The 16948-nt window shown below is 40.6% G+C and overlaps 1 protein-coding gene across 3 annotated transcripts in view; it reads left to right on the top strand.

The window, feature by feature from the left end:
* Positions 1-16948, top strand: part of TOX (thymocyte selection associated high mobility group box) — a 224964-nt gene that overhangs the window by 164052 nt on the left and 43964 nt on the right. For 2 of the 3 annotated variants that reach the window (XM_005479326.4, XM_014264586.3), the window contains exon 4: positions 16027-16305. The exons of the other annotated variant lie outside the window; for it this stretch is intronic. In XM_005479326.4, coding sequence (XP_005479383.2) covers positions 16027-16305 — 279 coding nt within the window. The remainder of the gene's footprint in view (positions 1-16026; positions 16306-16948) is intronic. 3 annotated transcript variants of the gene reach the window in all.

The raw sequence follows: 16948 nt of genomic DNA, 5'->3' as shown, positions 1-16948 counted from the left end.
CCTCTGAAGCAGCCTGGACTCCTTCATAGGCAGCCAGGATTTCTTTCTCTGTTGGAGTATAGTTGGCTTCAGCCCCTCTGTAGCTTCGACTCCAAAATCCCAGTGGTCGACCCCGAGTCTCCTCAGGCACCTTCTGCCAAAGGCTCCAGGACAAGCCATGGTTCCCGGCTGCAGAGTAGAGCACATTCTTCACCTCTGGTCCTGTCCTGACTGGGCCAAGGGCTACTGCATGAGCAATCTCCTGCTTGATCTGGACAAAGGCCTGTTGCTGCTCAGGGCCCCACTGGAAATTGTTCTTCTTGTGGGTGACCAGGTAGAGAGGGCTCACGATCTGACTGTACTCAGGAATATGCATCCTCCAAAAACCTATTGCACCCAAGAAAGCTTGTGTCTCTTTCTTACTGGTGGGTGGAGACATTGCTGTGATCTTGTTGATGACATCTGTAGGAATCTGATGCCGTCCATCTTGCCACTTCACTCCCAGGAATTGAATCTCACGAGCTGGTCCCTTTACTTTGCTCTTTTTAATGGCAAAACCAGCTCCCAGGAGGATCTGGATAATTTCCTTCCCTTTCTCGAACACTTCCGCAGCTGTGTTCCCCCACACAATGATGTCATCAATATACTGCAGATGTTCTGGAGCCTCACCCTTTTCCAGTGCAGTCTGGATCAGTCCATGGCAGATGGTGGGGCTGTGCTTCCACCCCTGGGGCAATCGGTTCCAGGTGTACTGCACTCCCCTCCATGTGAAGGCAAACTGAGGCCTGCATTCTGCTGCCAGAGGAATGGAGAAAAATGCATTGGCTATGTCTATAGTGGCGTACCACTTTGCTGCCTTGGACTCAAGCTCATACTGGAGCTCTAATATGTCTGGCACGGCAGCACTCAGTGGTGGAGTCACTTCATTCAATGCACGATAGTCCACAGTCAATCTCCATTCTCCTTCAGATTTTCGCACAGGCCAAATGGGGCTGTTGAAGGGTGAGTGGGTCTTGCTGACCACCCCTTGGCTCTCCAGCTCTCGGATCATCTTATGGATGGGGATCACAGCATCTCGAGTGATTCTATACTGCCGTCGATGCACTATGGAAGTGGCAATTGGCACTCGTTGCTCTTCTCCCGTCAGGCATCCTACTGCAGATGGATTCTCAGACAACCCAGGCAAGGTGTTCAATTGCTGGATGCCCTCTGTCTCTACAGCAGCTATTCCAAATGCCCATCTGAGTCCTTTTGGGTCTTTGAAGTACCCACTTCGAAGGTAGTCTATGCCCAAAATACATGGGGCCTCTGGGCCAGTCACAATAGGATGCTTCTTCCACTCATTTCCCGTTAGGCTCACATCAGCTTCCACCAAAGTGAAATCCTGGGATCCCCCTGTCACACCAGCAATAGAAACAGACTCTGTCCCCACATGTCTTGATGGGATTAACGTGCACTGCGCACCAGTATCGACCAAGGCTTTATACTCTTATGGTTCCGATGTGCCAGGCCAACGAATCCACACAGACCAGAAGACACGATTTTCCCTGGCCTCTACCTGGCTAGAGGCAGGGCCCCTCTAAGCCTGGTTATCATTATTTCCCTGGGTGTATGTTTTGGATGTTCCTTCGAGGGGATCAGACATGTCATCATCATCATACCTGGCCGTTCGGCTACGGGCAACTGGAGCTGCTTTCCTCCTGGTGGCTTCCTTCAGTTCACGCACTCGTCGTGCTAAAACAGCGGTAGGTTTCCTATCCCACCTTCTCATGTTTTCCCCACAATCACGCAGGTAAAACCACAGCTCAGCTCGTGGGGTGTATCTTCTCTCACCATCTTGGAAACGTCTGCCTTGGATACCGGAACCTCGGATCTGTACTGCTGAAATTTGGAGAAGGTCTTCTTTAATCTCCTCTCTAAGCTTCTTATGGTTCTCCTCTATCTTATCCTCTAAGTTCTGCAGACGTGTTTCTACCGCTGCGATTCTGGCATGTGTCGGGCCATGTACAGCATCGGCATATGCTCGGAGCTTCCTTGCCATGTCAAGCACAGTCTCACCCCTCTCATCCCTCTTCATGATGGCTAAGGCAGAAGCATATTCTTGTGGCCCGAGTCGTACGAGTTTTCGCCACATCACAGACGTGCATGGTACTAAATCTGGGTTCCTATATGTTACATCATCTGAGAAGATAATCTCAGCCACGGCCATTTCTCTCAGGCGTTGGATCCCTTGCTCTATTGTCTTTCACTGAGTCTGCTGCATATAGAGATCGTCTGCACACAGGTATCTTTCTGCCACACTTCTTAGGACCCGTTCCCAGAGGCTGTGAGAGTTAGCCCCCCTCATCATTCCTTGGTCTATGACAGTATCCTGTGACAGGGATCCCAAATACCTGGCTTCAGTGCCATCCAAAACGGTAGCCTCGCCTGCAGCATCCCAGAGACGGACCAGCCAACTAATTATGGATTCATCAGACCTTCGAGTGTAATCCTTCCGTAGGCCACGAAGGTCCTTCAGGGAGAAGGACTCAGTATTGGCATCTGATCTTGCACCTGCTGCTTTGACTCCTGACTTTACGTCAGGAGGCACTGAGGTTCCTTCTCCTGCATCATCATCATCATCATCATCGTCCACTGGTCGATTGGTCTTGGCTGTGCATTTCCCACTTCTAGTGCTGGTAGCAACAGCCATGGGTTTAGATGCTGGCTTCGAGCCTGGAGTGTTAGCTGCAGCCTGAGTCACCGGGACAGTTGCTGATTTATCTCCCTGCCCCCCTGCCTCTGTCTGCTGCCCTAGAGTATCTACCAGTGTGCGATAAGCATATGCCAGGGCCCAGCTCACTGCAATGACCTTCCTCTCCTTAGGCTCATCCTGGTACTTCTCTTTCAGATATTTCCCCACCTCAGCTGGGTTCTGAATTTGTTCATGGGGAAAATCCCACACTATAGGGTCAGAGAATTCCTTCAGGATTTGGCCCATATCCTCCCATTTCCCACACCACTTAGGATTTTCCACACCAGGGTTTACTCCTGAGTCAGGGGTCTCATCAGCCCGTCTAGAAATCTCAGCCCTCATTCTAGAGAAGCAGCAGGCTGTATAGAGGAAGGTTACCAGATTGAATACCAGGAAGATGGTTTCTTTAACATTGAGGGGAAACTGAACATCCTTCACTAGTGATGCAACTGATTCATAGGAGAAGGAGGAAAGCAGAGGCTGAAAAACCTCATTCCCTCCTGCTCCTCCTGCGACAAACTGGATGCATAACCATAGCCATGAACCATTCATATCTGGAGCAGACCCCAGCATGTTTATAAACTTCTTGCACATTATTGCCACCAAACCCAGCAGGATAGCTATTCTGGTCACAGCCCCTCTGATGTAAAAACTACGTATTAGGGGCAATACTAAAGCTATTTCTGGATAGGAAAATAAGCCTAGGGACCAGAGAGGTATTAAAATCTCAAAAAACCCTAGGGACCAGAAATGCATGCAAACCTTCACCCCAACAGACATTATGAATCCAAAAAGCATGGCTATTAGCTGATTTAAACGAACACAGAGTAATAGCAGCCAAAATGCAGTCAAAACAGGGTTTTTCCACTCTATCTCTCGCCCCACGTTGAGCACCAAAGATTTGTACTGGTTTAGGGCAAATTTGTTAAAGAATCTGCAAAGGAGGGCCCCTCCAGAAAGCGAAACCCACACAGCCCCTCCCCCCAACCGGTTCGGGAAAAAATTCCTCTGAGAGAGGTGGAAAGAACCTGTTTATTTGACTGGCCCCGCACCCCCCAGCACACAAAATGAACAATACCCGATGACACCGCTCTGAGAAAGATGGCAAAATCAGAAAGTCTCTTTCGGGGGTGGTTGCTCTGTTCTCAGTCCCTCCGGCGCTGGGCCAGCCGCTGCAGCCGAACCCTTGGTGTTCCCGGGTCCCAGTCCGGAGCAGGTTCGAGATGGTCACAGGAACAGGAGAGGAGAAACAGTCCAGGAAGCAATGTGGACTGTTTAGCTAGAACTAGCTAATAAGCAGAGGCAGAAAGCAGAGCAGAAGCAAGAGCAGAAAAAGAGAGCAAGCAAAAGCAGTAAGCAAAAGCAGCAAGCCCAAAGCTGGAAGTAAAAAAAAACAGCTCTGTCTACTGCTTGTCTCTGTGTCCTGATAAGAGAAACCCAAACAAAACTTCTACTCTTCAGTGCCGGTCTTAAAGGCACAGAACAGATGAATGGGGATATACAAGCATCATAACGTCACCCCAGGACAGTGCTGTATGAATGTTATCAACTATCATCATGTTTCCTTCCAGATAATAGTAGGTTAGATGGTCCAAACAGAAGTTAGAAATATATTATGACTATAGACCATCATCCAAGAAGAAAAAGGAAAGGTGAAATACATCCTAGAGGTCTTCAGATTTTCTGTAAAACGAAGAAACTATTAATCCAGACTAAAGCATTTCAACCCTTTGATGAGCTTGTGAGGCTGTCTATGCTGAGAAAACACAAGGGCCATTTCTTTGACGTTGTCATCTCTGTGGACAGCACCACTCTCAACACAGAGTGGGTACAGCCTTCTCTAACTTGAGAAATTCTTCCTAAAGCCCAGCTTTGTAGGATCTAAGTAATCTGTGATGTTATCATTGTATCCATCACTTTCTTCACCATGAAGTCATCATTTCCAAAGCTTGAAAGTTCTTGCATTTCAGGGTGGCTTTTTTTAATGTCCTGAGTTCATGTTCTGTAAATTTCTTTATGCACTATTTTCTACCTTGCAGACAGCAATTGATTCCTTCCTAATTTTCACTATGAAACCTTTCTGTATTGTAGCGGGTTTCATGCAAAACAGGTGATTTTCTTTGATTTTTTTCTATTGTCTGTGTTAGGATCTGCAGAACAAGTATTATATCACAGCACATTCTTACCAAACACTCCACTGTTCTTTCTTGGCATTCAGGGATGGAATTAAATCACTGTATATATAATCATCAAATATTGGTTTCCCAGGTGTTGGTGGCTGCTCAGGAACCACTTGAAAGTAAAACTTTGTAAGATGAATGAGAAAAAAGGGAATTTTCTTAGCCAAACCAAGGTTGCTGCTGTATTCTAAAGAATAATGGGACAATAAGATCTTCATAATCAAAAAGAATAGACTGAATAATGAGTTTATAAAGAAATAAGAAGTTGTGATTACCCAAAGTATTTCTTTTCAAGAAGTTATGGGTTTTGCTTTTTTCTCTGAAGTTGTTTTGGTAAGTTGATGAGGTTATATTAAGTAAGATATCCACATTTAGAAATATCAAACCAGCAAAATAAAGATATATTCTTAATTAAAAATATAATTCCCTGGATTATCTTCAGTCACATGCCAATATAATGGACATCAACAAAATAAATTTACTAATTTTCAGCTTTTGAGACTGCTGGATATCTGTTCATCTTCCACATAGTTGAAAATAAAATAATTGAGATTTTTCCTGTTTCAGAATTATAATATTGGACTTGGCAAGATGCAGAAGGATAATTACACTGGAGATGTTAAATAGGTTTTAGAGGCAAAATTGTAAATAATACAATACAGAAGAATGATGGACTTATTAGCATATCATTAAATTGCTTTCTCCCTGAGAGCCAAGCATATTTTTCATAGCTCACAAAAAGTATCTTGCCCAGCAGTAACACATGGGCTTAACATTTGCAAAACCCACAATATTTGACAATGGCATTAAGTTTATATTACAGAGGAAATTATGACAATACAATTACAAATATCAGTAAGTTTATCACTTGATAACAAGATCATATGTATGAAAAGCAATCTTTTCTGAGTTAAACATTTTGCAGTCCTTTTGTTTCAACTTCCATTAGCTCTATCACTCATGCTGAGAATTTACAGGGCTGCAACATAGCAGCAGAAATATTTGTTAAAAGATTCTTTCACTAATGTAATTTAAATCATTCAACTCATTTTTATTAGTCTAAATTACTTTTTTTAAAGATTTTGTACTCAATGAAAAGTAGATTCATGTGGGATATGATGTGGTTTTTCATAGCTACTGGTATCAGCCAGAAAAATATCTTTCTCAAGGAATATTAGTCCAGAAACACTCAAAATGCACAAACAAAATCTGAATGACTGTGGATTTCAGGTGAATGATGAATAATGTGCATTCATCATTAGTACCAGGGTGCCAGGGAGTTACAGGAAGGTTCCTCTGGTTTCATGCAACTGCTGCATGTGGGAATGCAAGAGCAAGCACAGCACCCCAGATCCTACCCAGGCTGGAAATGGCTGGCAGAACAGTTTGCTTAGACAGAGGTGGAATTTATAAATGGGCCTTCAGGGCACTAACCTGACTCTTCCTTTAGCCAGCCATGCCTAGAGTTACTCACGTTCAGACTTTGCTTTGATGCTCTGGGAGGTTTTTTTGATGCTCTGGGAGGTTTTTTTTGCATTCACTGTAAGTCACAACCCCAGACAGGACCCCATGGCTCCAGGAAATAATTTCAAGATGCTCCACATCACAGTGCCCAAGAGGAAGAATATAGAAAATGGCATACTAGATCTACCTGTGTGACTGTGGGTTCAAAAATCCAGCTTCATGTCCCATTGGAGTGGAAACAAGATCCATGAAATGTTTGTGCAGAATGGCAGGAATTCTCATAAACTTAATGATGGGGATAGTGAGAGGACAAATATCTTCTAGAGCACATAGAAGGCCCTGGTTTTAGTCCTTTCTCTGCCTTCTGTGTGACAGAAATTTCAATTTTTGAAAATGAAATTTCAAAATTGAGGTTCCTTCTGCCCTATATTTCTGTTCAGTGCCTAAACAGGTGGATGACACTGAAAACACAGCCACTTCTCCCTTGAAAAAAACTTTTCCAGAGAAGTAGCAAACTTAGATTAAATCTCATTGGCAGTATTTTAAAAGTTCTTTGTTCTTATTGATGTGCTGCTCCTTCGGGAAGGAATTGGCATTTTTGGTGACTGAGATGAGAGATCAGTTTAGATCATTTAGGGTTTTCCTGTAGAGATAGGAGGAACAAGACACCCCAGTATTGTACCAACCTTTCAACTGTCACAGCTGGTTTAATGTGATTTTCTAACCAGAAGGAATTTTTTGACTCTTCCCACATGGGCATCACTATACATTGCTGTACATTGCCTGAGATGTACCCAATATAAATTCCTTTTCTTGGTGGTAGGGAGGGTTGGCTGGTGTGGTCAGGGTGCCTTTGTGTGTTAAAGCAAACAGCAAACAACATATGACAGGTAATAGTCACACTGCCCAACTCGCTGCAGGAAGAGTTTGTCACTGCTGTGCTGAACACCATAGGAAAAAACCCAGAACAGAACAGAACAGAACAGAGCAGAATAGAATGGGACACAATAGAGCAGAAGCCAAGGAAGGTTGCACAACCTCACACTGGTGGCTCTGCTGTTGTTGGTCAGCCACAGGAGCAAAGCATTGCAAAGGCAACAGGAGCTGCCTGCATCCCCTTTTCTCCCCTGCCCTGCACCAAGCACGCTGTTAACATTATTTCCGAAGATATAGTTTGTATTCCTAGACTTAATCATTTCATGTCCCCTGGATGCCTCTATTTTTATTGTATTAAAGAAAGGGAGACAATATTCTGTCTCTAAGGCATCTTTCTGACTTCATTTCTTTTGATGAAAAGCTATTGATTCAGGTGTGTTTGAGTGAATCTGTGAATATGCTGCTTACTCAGGAGTTCTTTAGCATCATGAAAATAAATGTGAAATGCATTATTGTTTTCCTCATGCAAATAACTGCTGAAATAGAAAATTTTTCTTTTGTCATTTGAAAAAAACAAAAAAACAAAAAAACAAAAAAAAAAACAAAAACACCAAAAACCAAACAAACCAACAAAACCACTTTAGTGATAACACTGTTATCAGGAGTTGTGTGGTAGAATATTTGCCTTGTACCTCCTAGATTCCATTTGTCTGCTGTCAACCTATACCTTCTGTTAAGCATTAGACACTTCAAAAAAGAGAAAAAGATAACACAAATTATTCACCATTAATTCTTTAAAATGAGTCACTATTAAAAGCTTAATTGTTTGCTGAGAGGGTCCAAATTAGTGGACTTTGCAAGATCAAACAAAATTGAAGATATTTGTCCAAATTAAAATGGAAACATGCATCCAGAACATGGATGCTTCTGTAATAATAATTTTATTATCTTCAGCTTCCAGGCCAGACTTTTAATTATGACCCTTTATATCAGGGAAAACCATGTACTCAGGATTAAAAACCTATTTCTTTAACTAGTCTAGTTAAAGACTGTGGTTTGATATATTCTATGCTACAACTTTTATAAAAACCAGAGAACACTTCTAATAACACTTTTCTAATTTCATGGTTCAGTGCACAGTCAGTAAAGATTTAAATAATTCAGAAAGAAAGCCTATTCTGTTTCTTTATTAGAAGTTTGAGTCAGGCAAATTCTTTGACATTTAATAGGTTTTTAACCCTTTTAATAACTTCTTATAATGAAATTTATTGGAAGTTGTTTTAAATAAAGGGTTATTATATTAGAGTGAATAGCAGTCGGTAGTTTTTTATGATTAGTTTTGAGACCTTGGCCCTGTGTGGCTCAAAGGATATTAAAACATAAAGTAGAAAAGAATGTTAATAGTCACCAAATTAACTGTGTACCAAGAAATATAGAAACTGTATATAACTGCATTTTTGTGATTATGTGATCATACTATAAAATTTTGCAGTCAAATATTGAGTATATAATAGCTTTAAAGGGGCTTAAGATCACTTACAGATCCAGTACTATATAAAACAACCTTAAGTGTTTTAATTTTTAACAGAATGATTTTGAAAAGATTAGTGTAGTAGATTTAATAGGAGTGGGGGGGTTTATTATTTTTCATTTAGGGTTCTCTTTACATGTGAGTTTTGTGCTGTTTAATTTTAAGACTGTTTTCCTAATCAAAAGAAATTTTGAATGATCCTTTCAATTTATTCTAAAAATGCAGTGGGTGTAGTATATAAAGTACTCCTGTGTATAGCACTAGAATATTCCCTAAATACCCACTTACTTTAAAACTTAGTCTTTCATTATACAGTTAGCTGATACAGAAGAGAGTTATAAAAATGAGATGATGAAAACACACCTCCCCTCCCTCTGTTAGATGGTGCTTTGAGTTATTCCTTTCAATGCGTTTTGAATGGTTCTCTGTGGTTGTTTCACTGTAACCTTGACTCCCATAAAAAATCCTTCTTTAGCACTTGTTCACTTATAGGTCTTCTAAAACAAGACTTGGTTGGAAATATGATTTCTCCTTTAACTTCATGGAAACAAAGATCTGATAAATTGTGAATCTTTGGGTTTGCTCACTCTTTGTTCGTGACAGGACATACATACCAAGTACCAGTTTTAGTCACTCTAATCAGTAAACTCAAACTTCCTGTCAGATTTCAGATCTCCAAATATTTGGGTCACTTTTTTGTTTTTCTCTGGTGTATAAATACAGATGTTCAAGTTATCTCAAGTTTTAAGCTCTCTCATGAAAAAGCATTACCACAGTGGAAAACAACAGATAAAACTGCATGATTTGTGATTTGCTTTTTATTCCCTTGCCATTAATCTAAGATCCTGACCATCCATGTGCATTGAACAGCCACAAGGTACCATTGCTTGATCACCCGTATGAACTGAATAAAAGGTGTCTAAAATTGACATTTCTGTGGTTTTTGATGCTCTTTTAAGTTTGAATATATGGTTGTACAGAACTATATAATATCCTGTGTTGAAAGGGACCCACAAGGATCATTTAGTCCAAGTCCTTGTTCTGCACAAAACATCAACAAGAGTCACACCATGTGCCTGAGAGCATTGTCCAAACACTTTTTGAACACTGTCAGGGATGGTGCTCTGACCACTTATTTGCCTGGGGAGCCTGTTGACCATTTGTATGATGACTATTGATTGCATTTTGTAGCATTAAAAAAAAAAAAAATTATTAGGTCTGTTTGGTTTAGCAAGTGTCTTGATCCTAAATTGTATCATTTTCCAAACACTATCCCTTCTTTCTTCTCTTTTGAAGCCTTCACTTACAGAATCAGTGATTATGTAGGAATTACTTTTTTTCCTCTCTTTTTTAATGAGCATCTCTGTGTCACTGGAAAACATCTTGCAGATGTGCATTGGCTTATGGTAGAAGATAATTAAAATGCCTGAAATAAAAGCAGTAACATTTCTAAGCAAATTTCATGGCTTTTCAGGGGGTTGGCACAACCAGACTAATACTGCATTTAATGTAGTGTTATTTGGGAGCAGAGAGACATTCAGATTTAATACAGCACAGGTAGTAGCACAAGTTTAGTGGGAATATAAATGAGATTACTACTATTAACAGAGGCCCCCTCTGCTTAGCGAAGAATGTCCACCTGGTGACTCAGGTGGGTCATGCCAGTGAAGAAAGGACACTGTGGGTATCTTCATAGATAACACTTAAGATCCCCTGGGGTTTTCTCCTATTTTTTTTTTTAATTAATTGATTGAACCATAACTTTGTATTGTCTGAAAAGTTGTTACTCTCTAACTTACCTTGACCACTCAGACAAGAAGAACTGTCAGCCCCTTCTGCAGTGTCCATCAAAAATATTCACAAGAGCATTCAACTTGTAGAAAACTATGAAAAAATCATTTCAAGAACTGCTGGTGATAACAGTAATAATGTCTGCTGCTCCTTGATATGAATTTTCTCGAGTAGTGAGATATGTGAACTTCACTTGCTTCAGTGAGTAAGCCCTGTGTATTTCTCCTTATGTTTTAATGTTTTCATCTCCAGTGAATTATCTCTAATGTTTCTTGCTTGTACATAGACCTGTTGTATTTACTTTGATCTGTTAAGGCAACCTGTCTTTCTTCTTTCATTTAGTGATAACATTTATTATAAATGAATCTAAATAGGGAGGGACAACTGGGACTTCTGCAGCTTTTCAGAGAGATGTTGCCTCACGGTTATTAATTATACCTAGAAAAATAGCGTGAATTATTTTGCTAACAGCACATTCCCTTTGAAACTGCCTGTCTGATGCTTCTCAGAAAAAAAAAAATATTTGCTTCCTAAAGCTACATTCTAGGACATTAGTTAAGACTCCTGAAATTTGACTCTTTCTGCATCTTGCATATGTTAACCAGCTTGTATCAAAAAGGCTGATAATTAATTTTGGAGGTTTTTATTGCTATGTGGTACCTTCTGTGAGAGATGGAGGATTCTATCTGAATGCTGTGTCAGATGAAAATATCTGTATTTTGTGGACTTCAGAGCACAGTCTTTCAAGAAATATGAAGGTTATTGGATATAGTCCAGAGGATAGCAGAAAGAATGATAAGAGGTGTAGAAAACATAGTATACGAACAAAGTCTTTCAATCTTCAGGTTTAGTTGTTTAGAGTAAAGAAGAAAAAACTGAAAGGAAATTCATAACAGCCTTCTAGTGTGTACAACTTTTCTGTAAAGAAGGAGAAAAACATTCCTCATGTCCACTGGGAGCAAAGTAAAAAGCAGTAGGTTTAAATTACAACACAGGAGATTTAGGTGAGACATTATGGAAAAAAGCCCTTTCCACTGTAAGGATAGTTAAGCACAAGAATTGCCTAGGGAGATTATGAAGAGGTTAGACAAACATATGTCAGAAATGATTTAGGTATAGCTAATCCTGCTGAGAGATAATGTTGGACTAAATAACCTTTTGAGGTCCCTTCTAGCACTATTTTCTGTGATTCTGTGATTAGGATACTGTACTCATATTGTCCTGCCGTGAGATGTTTCCTTACAGGGATGGTATCACTGAATTCTGCACTGCATGCTTTGCTTTGTTTTTACTGTAAACTGATGGGATGAACAATAGTCTGATGTTTGAAGCTCTTTAGCCTTATTCTTAGTACCTCAGGAACTTTGAGCAGGGCATTAGGAGCTCATCTTCAACCAGACAGCCCTGTTCTGGTTTTGCACTACCCATGTGTCAATAAGGGGCTCTGGTACTCACTTTAGGTTTAGGGACTTGTACTGTCTTTTAACTTGCAATCAAACTCTTATTTGGCTAAATGCTCAATTTCTGCTTATGAGCAAAATGCAAACCGAAAAAAAATAGACATGAAAAGAAATGTATCATAGCTTCCCCATAAAACCAGGCATGTTCTAAAGCTGAATATCACTCAAGTTGTGAAACATCCTGGAGCTGGCAGATGGAGAATGATATTAAAGTGCCAGATATTATCATTATTACCTCATCACAGAAACCATTGAAGACATCAGTTTAAGACTGTCCTTATCCTCTGTAACACTCAAAACTCTTTAACTTTGCTCTTCCATTTGGCATTCTGCCATCCGTCAGGATTTCTGTTCAGCTTTGCATTCGGCAGGAGCGTGTTCTCAGTATTGCCTCTGCATCCTGAATATGGCTCCAGCACAGCCACACAGCCCTGGGCTTTGTAAAACTCCATCTGGAGGAGCAAGGAATATGAGGTCTCAGATTTTGAAGTAGTTTAGAAGAAATTGGTCATACTTTTTGACAGAGTGTATGTCTGATCAGTGCTACTACTCTGCAGAGATGAGGTTGTCACAGCATCTGTGACAGGGACACACCATTATGCCACAGCAGTGACCTGAGTGTGTAGTTTTCATGGCTGTGTGTTCTTGAACCTACAGAGGAGGTGGGACAGTTCTTGGTTTTGTTCATCCTTTAGGAACACGGAAGTTCATGTTTTCCATGGAGTGATCTCACAACTTTTTATATTTATGTGATTAGTTGCCCATTCTTACTGAAGGAAGAAGCAGTTTCCACTTTCTTAGACAATCCAGTTTCCACTTTCTTAGACAATCCCACTTTTTCACCAGGTAGAGGCAGGAGGGGAGAAGGCAGGCTCTGCAGTGCATGGTAAAGAGGTGAGCCAGAAGCCTCACCAGCAGATGTGAATCACGTCTGTGGATCCTGAGGGCCACAGCTCTGTGAGATGGACTTAGGGATGCTTGTTCTCTGCAGGCAGGTCCCTTAGGTGGGGGGTTCTGGCTTAGCATCTGAAAGGGAAAATGTACTGTTAAACAAGCTTATTTGCTGCTTACACCTGGTTTTCTGCAGGTAGCCTGGTATTCATCTGATTTAAAAATTCAGGAGAGAAGCTGAATTCATGTGAAAAGAAAAATGCTGGGGTTTTTTACTCCGCCACTTCATTTGCAGTCCTCAGAATTTCCCTGGTGAAGGGTTCTCTTGCAAATATATATACACATGTATTTTGTATGGGGATACATTCAGTACTGTTCAGTTGTTATATTGTCTGAAAACACAGTCTATGTTCAATACTGGAGCTAAAATTATATCACAGACTGTTTAAAAGTATATGTTGTTTAAAGAAGACAAACACAGAATGTTCTGTATTATCTATCTGATATTTGAAGCTCTTAAAGGAGAAATCTTTTTAAATAATAGCAGAATCAGAGAATCACAGAATGGGTCATGTTGGAAGGAACCACAGTGGGTCATCTGGTCTAGGCTTCCTGCTAAGGCAGGGTCATCCCAGAGTACATGGCACAGGATTGCATCCAGATGGTTCTTGGATATCTTCAGTGAGGGGGACTCCACAACCTCTCTGGGCAATCTGTTCCAGTGCACACTTACCACTCCCTCACACAATAAAGAATTTCTTCCATATATTCAGGTAGAGCTTCTTGTGCATCAGTTAAGGCAATTGTATCATATTTTATTTGACGGAAAGTAATTAATATGGTCGCCCTTGCTCTGCTTTTAGAGACAGATAATTTTGAAGTTCATTCAAAATAAGAGTTAGGAGTTTCATATAGTGGTTGTTAGATTTCTAGAGTTCATAATATCATTAGGATGCCTTCCCTTCCTAAAAAGCAGTCAAACCTTTCCAGCCTTTTCTGGAAGTGTTTATGCGCCACGATATGCTGCCCCAGGAAAACCTGAGGGCTCAGCCCCTGCAGGGTGCAGGGTGCCTGGGGAGGGCACACACCCACTCTGAGTGCTGCAGACAGGGTGAGGGGAGGGCTCTGGGGAGGGTTGTGCCTCCCTGTGCCCAGCGCATGAGAGACTGTGTGGGTTCCCATCCCTTTACTCTTTGCCCCATGTTGGCCAAGAGAACTCCCCCAGTGCTGCTCCACTTTCCCCAGCTGCTGCCCAGCTCAGCAGCTGGATCCAGAGCAAAGGGTCTGAGCAGCAGTTGCAGCTGCATGGGCACAACTGTCTTGATACAGATTTTCTGCTGGAGGCAGAGATAATGATAGCTTTCAAGGCTAATATGCTTGGCAAGGAGGGAGCTGATACTGGAGGGAAGGGACCAAGAAATCAGTAGTAATTTAAAAATATAAATGTCTACCAGGATTCAAATTTCAGCCTTCAATTGATTTCATCCACTGTGCTCTCTGTGCTCATCTCCTCCGGTGCTTTAGTAGTCATTAAATGAACTTGGAAAACAAGTTTGTATCGATAACTCTTTTTACCAAAAGCTATTAATTTCTAAAATAACATAAATACAGGTATAATTGTGATGTCACATTGTCAGAAGCCAATTCAAATGCCTTTCAGAGATACAAGTACATGTGAAGTGGTAAGTATGCCATAACTAATGGTATTATTAGCTTGATTTACTGCCAACCAGTCACCTTTATGAAAATCAATCCTCAAGCTCATAAAATAAAATATCTCCCAAAAATTGTTACATTTTTACACTGTCAATAATAAGAGAAAAGGTGCAGTTATGGGTTTTATCTTTACTTTTTCCTATGTGTTACTGGTTGAAAGGTATCTTACAGATTGCTGTGATATGTGGGAGTGTGTATATGAGCAAGAGATAGGTTACAGAAGTCATGAGCTATAAAAAGATTTTTAAAAAATAAAATCTGAGTGATCTTTAGACAATTAAGATGACATGTCTAACAAAGACTGTCAGTAGAATAAATGTGGCTATGTTAATATATTGAACCACTAACACATGTCCTTATCATAATGGAGCTTACACAATGGTAGCTTCTGTGAGATTCTACTTTATACATACACACATGTTTTCTGATACACAGAAAGACAACTGTATCTATTTCACTTCAGCTCTGAACTGATACTTCCATTTTAAATCACCCACAGAACATCTTTGCTTAAATCTGAGCTTTCTCTGAAACTCTGTGCTATTTGTCATATGAGTATGCTGAAAAGAGGTTACAGGCAATCTGCTGAGGTCTGTGTGTATGGTGCATTTGACCTCTGGACAAGAAAGGAGCTTCATCCTCCAGTGCTTTTAATTCTTATCCTTGCAGAGGCTGAATCTGTTGCTTGCATTCAAATAGTATGTCTTGTTAATGCTAAGAAGCAGTGACCCACATAGCACAATGGATTCATTTGTCAATCCTGTGATTTCTGAGCTCTCCATTCATATATGACTTAGCATTAAATCGACTCAGAAATCATTTAATCAGTCTATCAATGCATCCTTCTTGTCAATGGTCTGAATCCTGAAAAGTCCAGCTCCTCATTGGGCAGCACCAGGGGAAATAGATTTGGACCCAATACTAGATATTCAGACTCTGAAAATTCCCTGCAGCTCCCAAATCGCAACTCAAAACCACCAAAATCCTAAGTTAAAAAAAGCAGGATCTGGAAATTATCTTGAATTTTGAGGATGTTATTGTTCTGGTCTAGGTCTGAACTTCAGAGTGCAAAGCTGTCCCTGTTAGCATTTCAGAAATACTCTACACACAGTTACAGAAAGCAGTGTCCTTTTGTTCCCCCATGAAAAAAACCCTGAGCTTTCATTGCTTTTTTTTTTTGCTATTTCCAAAGGCTGAGGCTAGAGCCTGAATTCTTTATAACAGTCAGTGTTTTGCAAATGTCAATCATATCCTTACTATGTTTATTTTCAGTATTTACATGTTTATTTAAGTACTTGCCATTTCCTTTAAGCCTTACATAGCCAATCAGGCCAACCTGGAAGGTCTAAAGGAATAGAACACTTTATTAGTGATATGCTTAATACAGTTTTTTTCCTCTTGTAGATGCAAGATTTACGGAATACAGAAGGAGCCCAGTATAGTTCCCATCCTCAGATGGCAACCATGAGGCCAAGGGTTCAACCTGCAGATATTAGGCAGCCAGGAATGATGCAGCACGGGCAGCTGACTACTATTAACCAGTCCCAGCTCAGTGCACAGCTTGGTTTGAATATGGGTGGAAACAGTGTTCCTCACAACTCGCCCTCTCCACCTGGAAGCAAATCTGCAACTCCTTCACCATCCAGTTCAGTCCATGAAGATGAAGGAGAAGATAGCTCTAAGGTAGGCTTAGATGCTAGGATTGCTATGTAAATGGTGGATATTTTTAGGACCTGCTAAATGGATGATATGGCCACAGTTATTAAAGTGATACTTTATACATGATTGGTGGTTCACTGAAGTGAATAAAGGGTTATGAATACAGAACTTACAATATCCAGACAATTCTTCAGGCAGCTTGAGTAAATTGCATCATTCCTCTTTGTGAGAGCAAACTGGAATACTGTTGGACACTGAAAGGAGAAAGGATAGTCATTCCTTTAGGACTTTAATATAAGGGTTGAGTTTTCTCACTTGCATAGCAGGGATGTTTGTTCCCAGTTAAAGATCAAGTTACTGCTATAAAAAGTATGAACAGTCTGTGCAATATGCTAGTCTTTGCCACTTGGTCACAGGATGTGTAAACAGAACATCATAGCAACCAGAACAGAAAGATCCTATGAACTTTAAAAACCTTACCTTGAAAATCTGGAAGACCCTATATGCATTCATACTTTTGAGAGGTGCTGACACTTCATCATGACATGTTTAAGCTTCATTTTCATGTCAGTGCAGGAATGAAGTGATAAGAGAAATTTACATAATAAATTTCTTGAAAGGATAAATGTCAATCTATATAGCAGGTTTCACATACAAAAATCTCCCA

The sequence above is a fragment of the Zonotrichia albicollis genome, chromosome 1, assembly GCF_047830755.1.
Source record: "Zonotrichia albicollis isolate bZonAlb1 chromosome 1, bZonAlb1.hap1, whole genome shotgun sequence".
NCBI lineage: Eukaryota > Metazoa > Chordata > Aves > Passeriformes > Passerellidae > Zonotrichia > Zonotrichia albicollis.
Note: the sequence above shows the minus strand (reverse complement) of the source record. Positions and strands in the feature narration are given on the sequence as shown.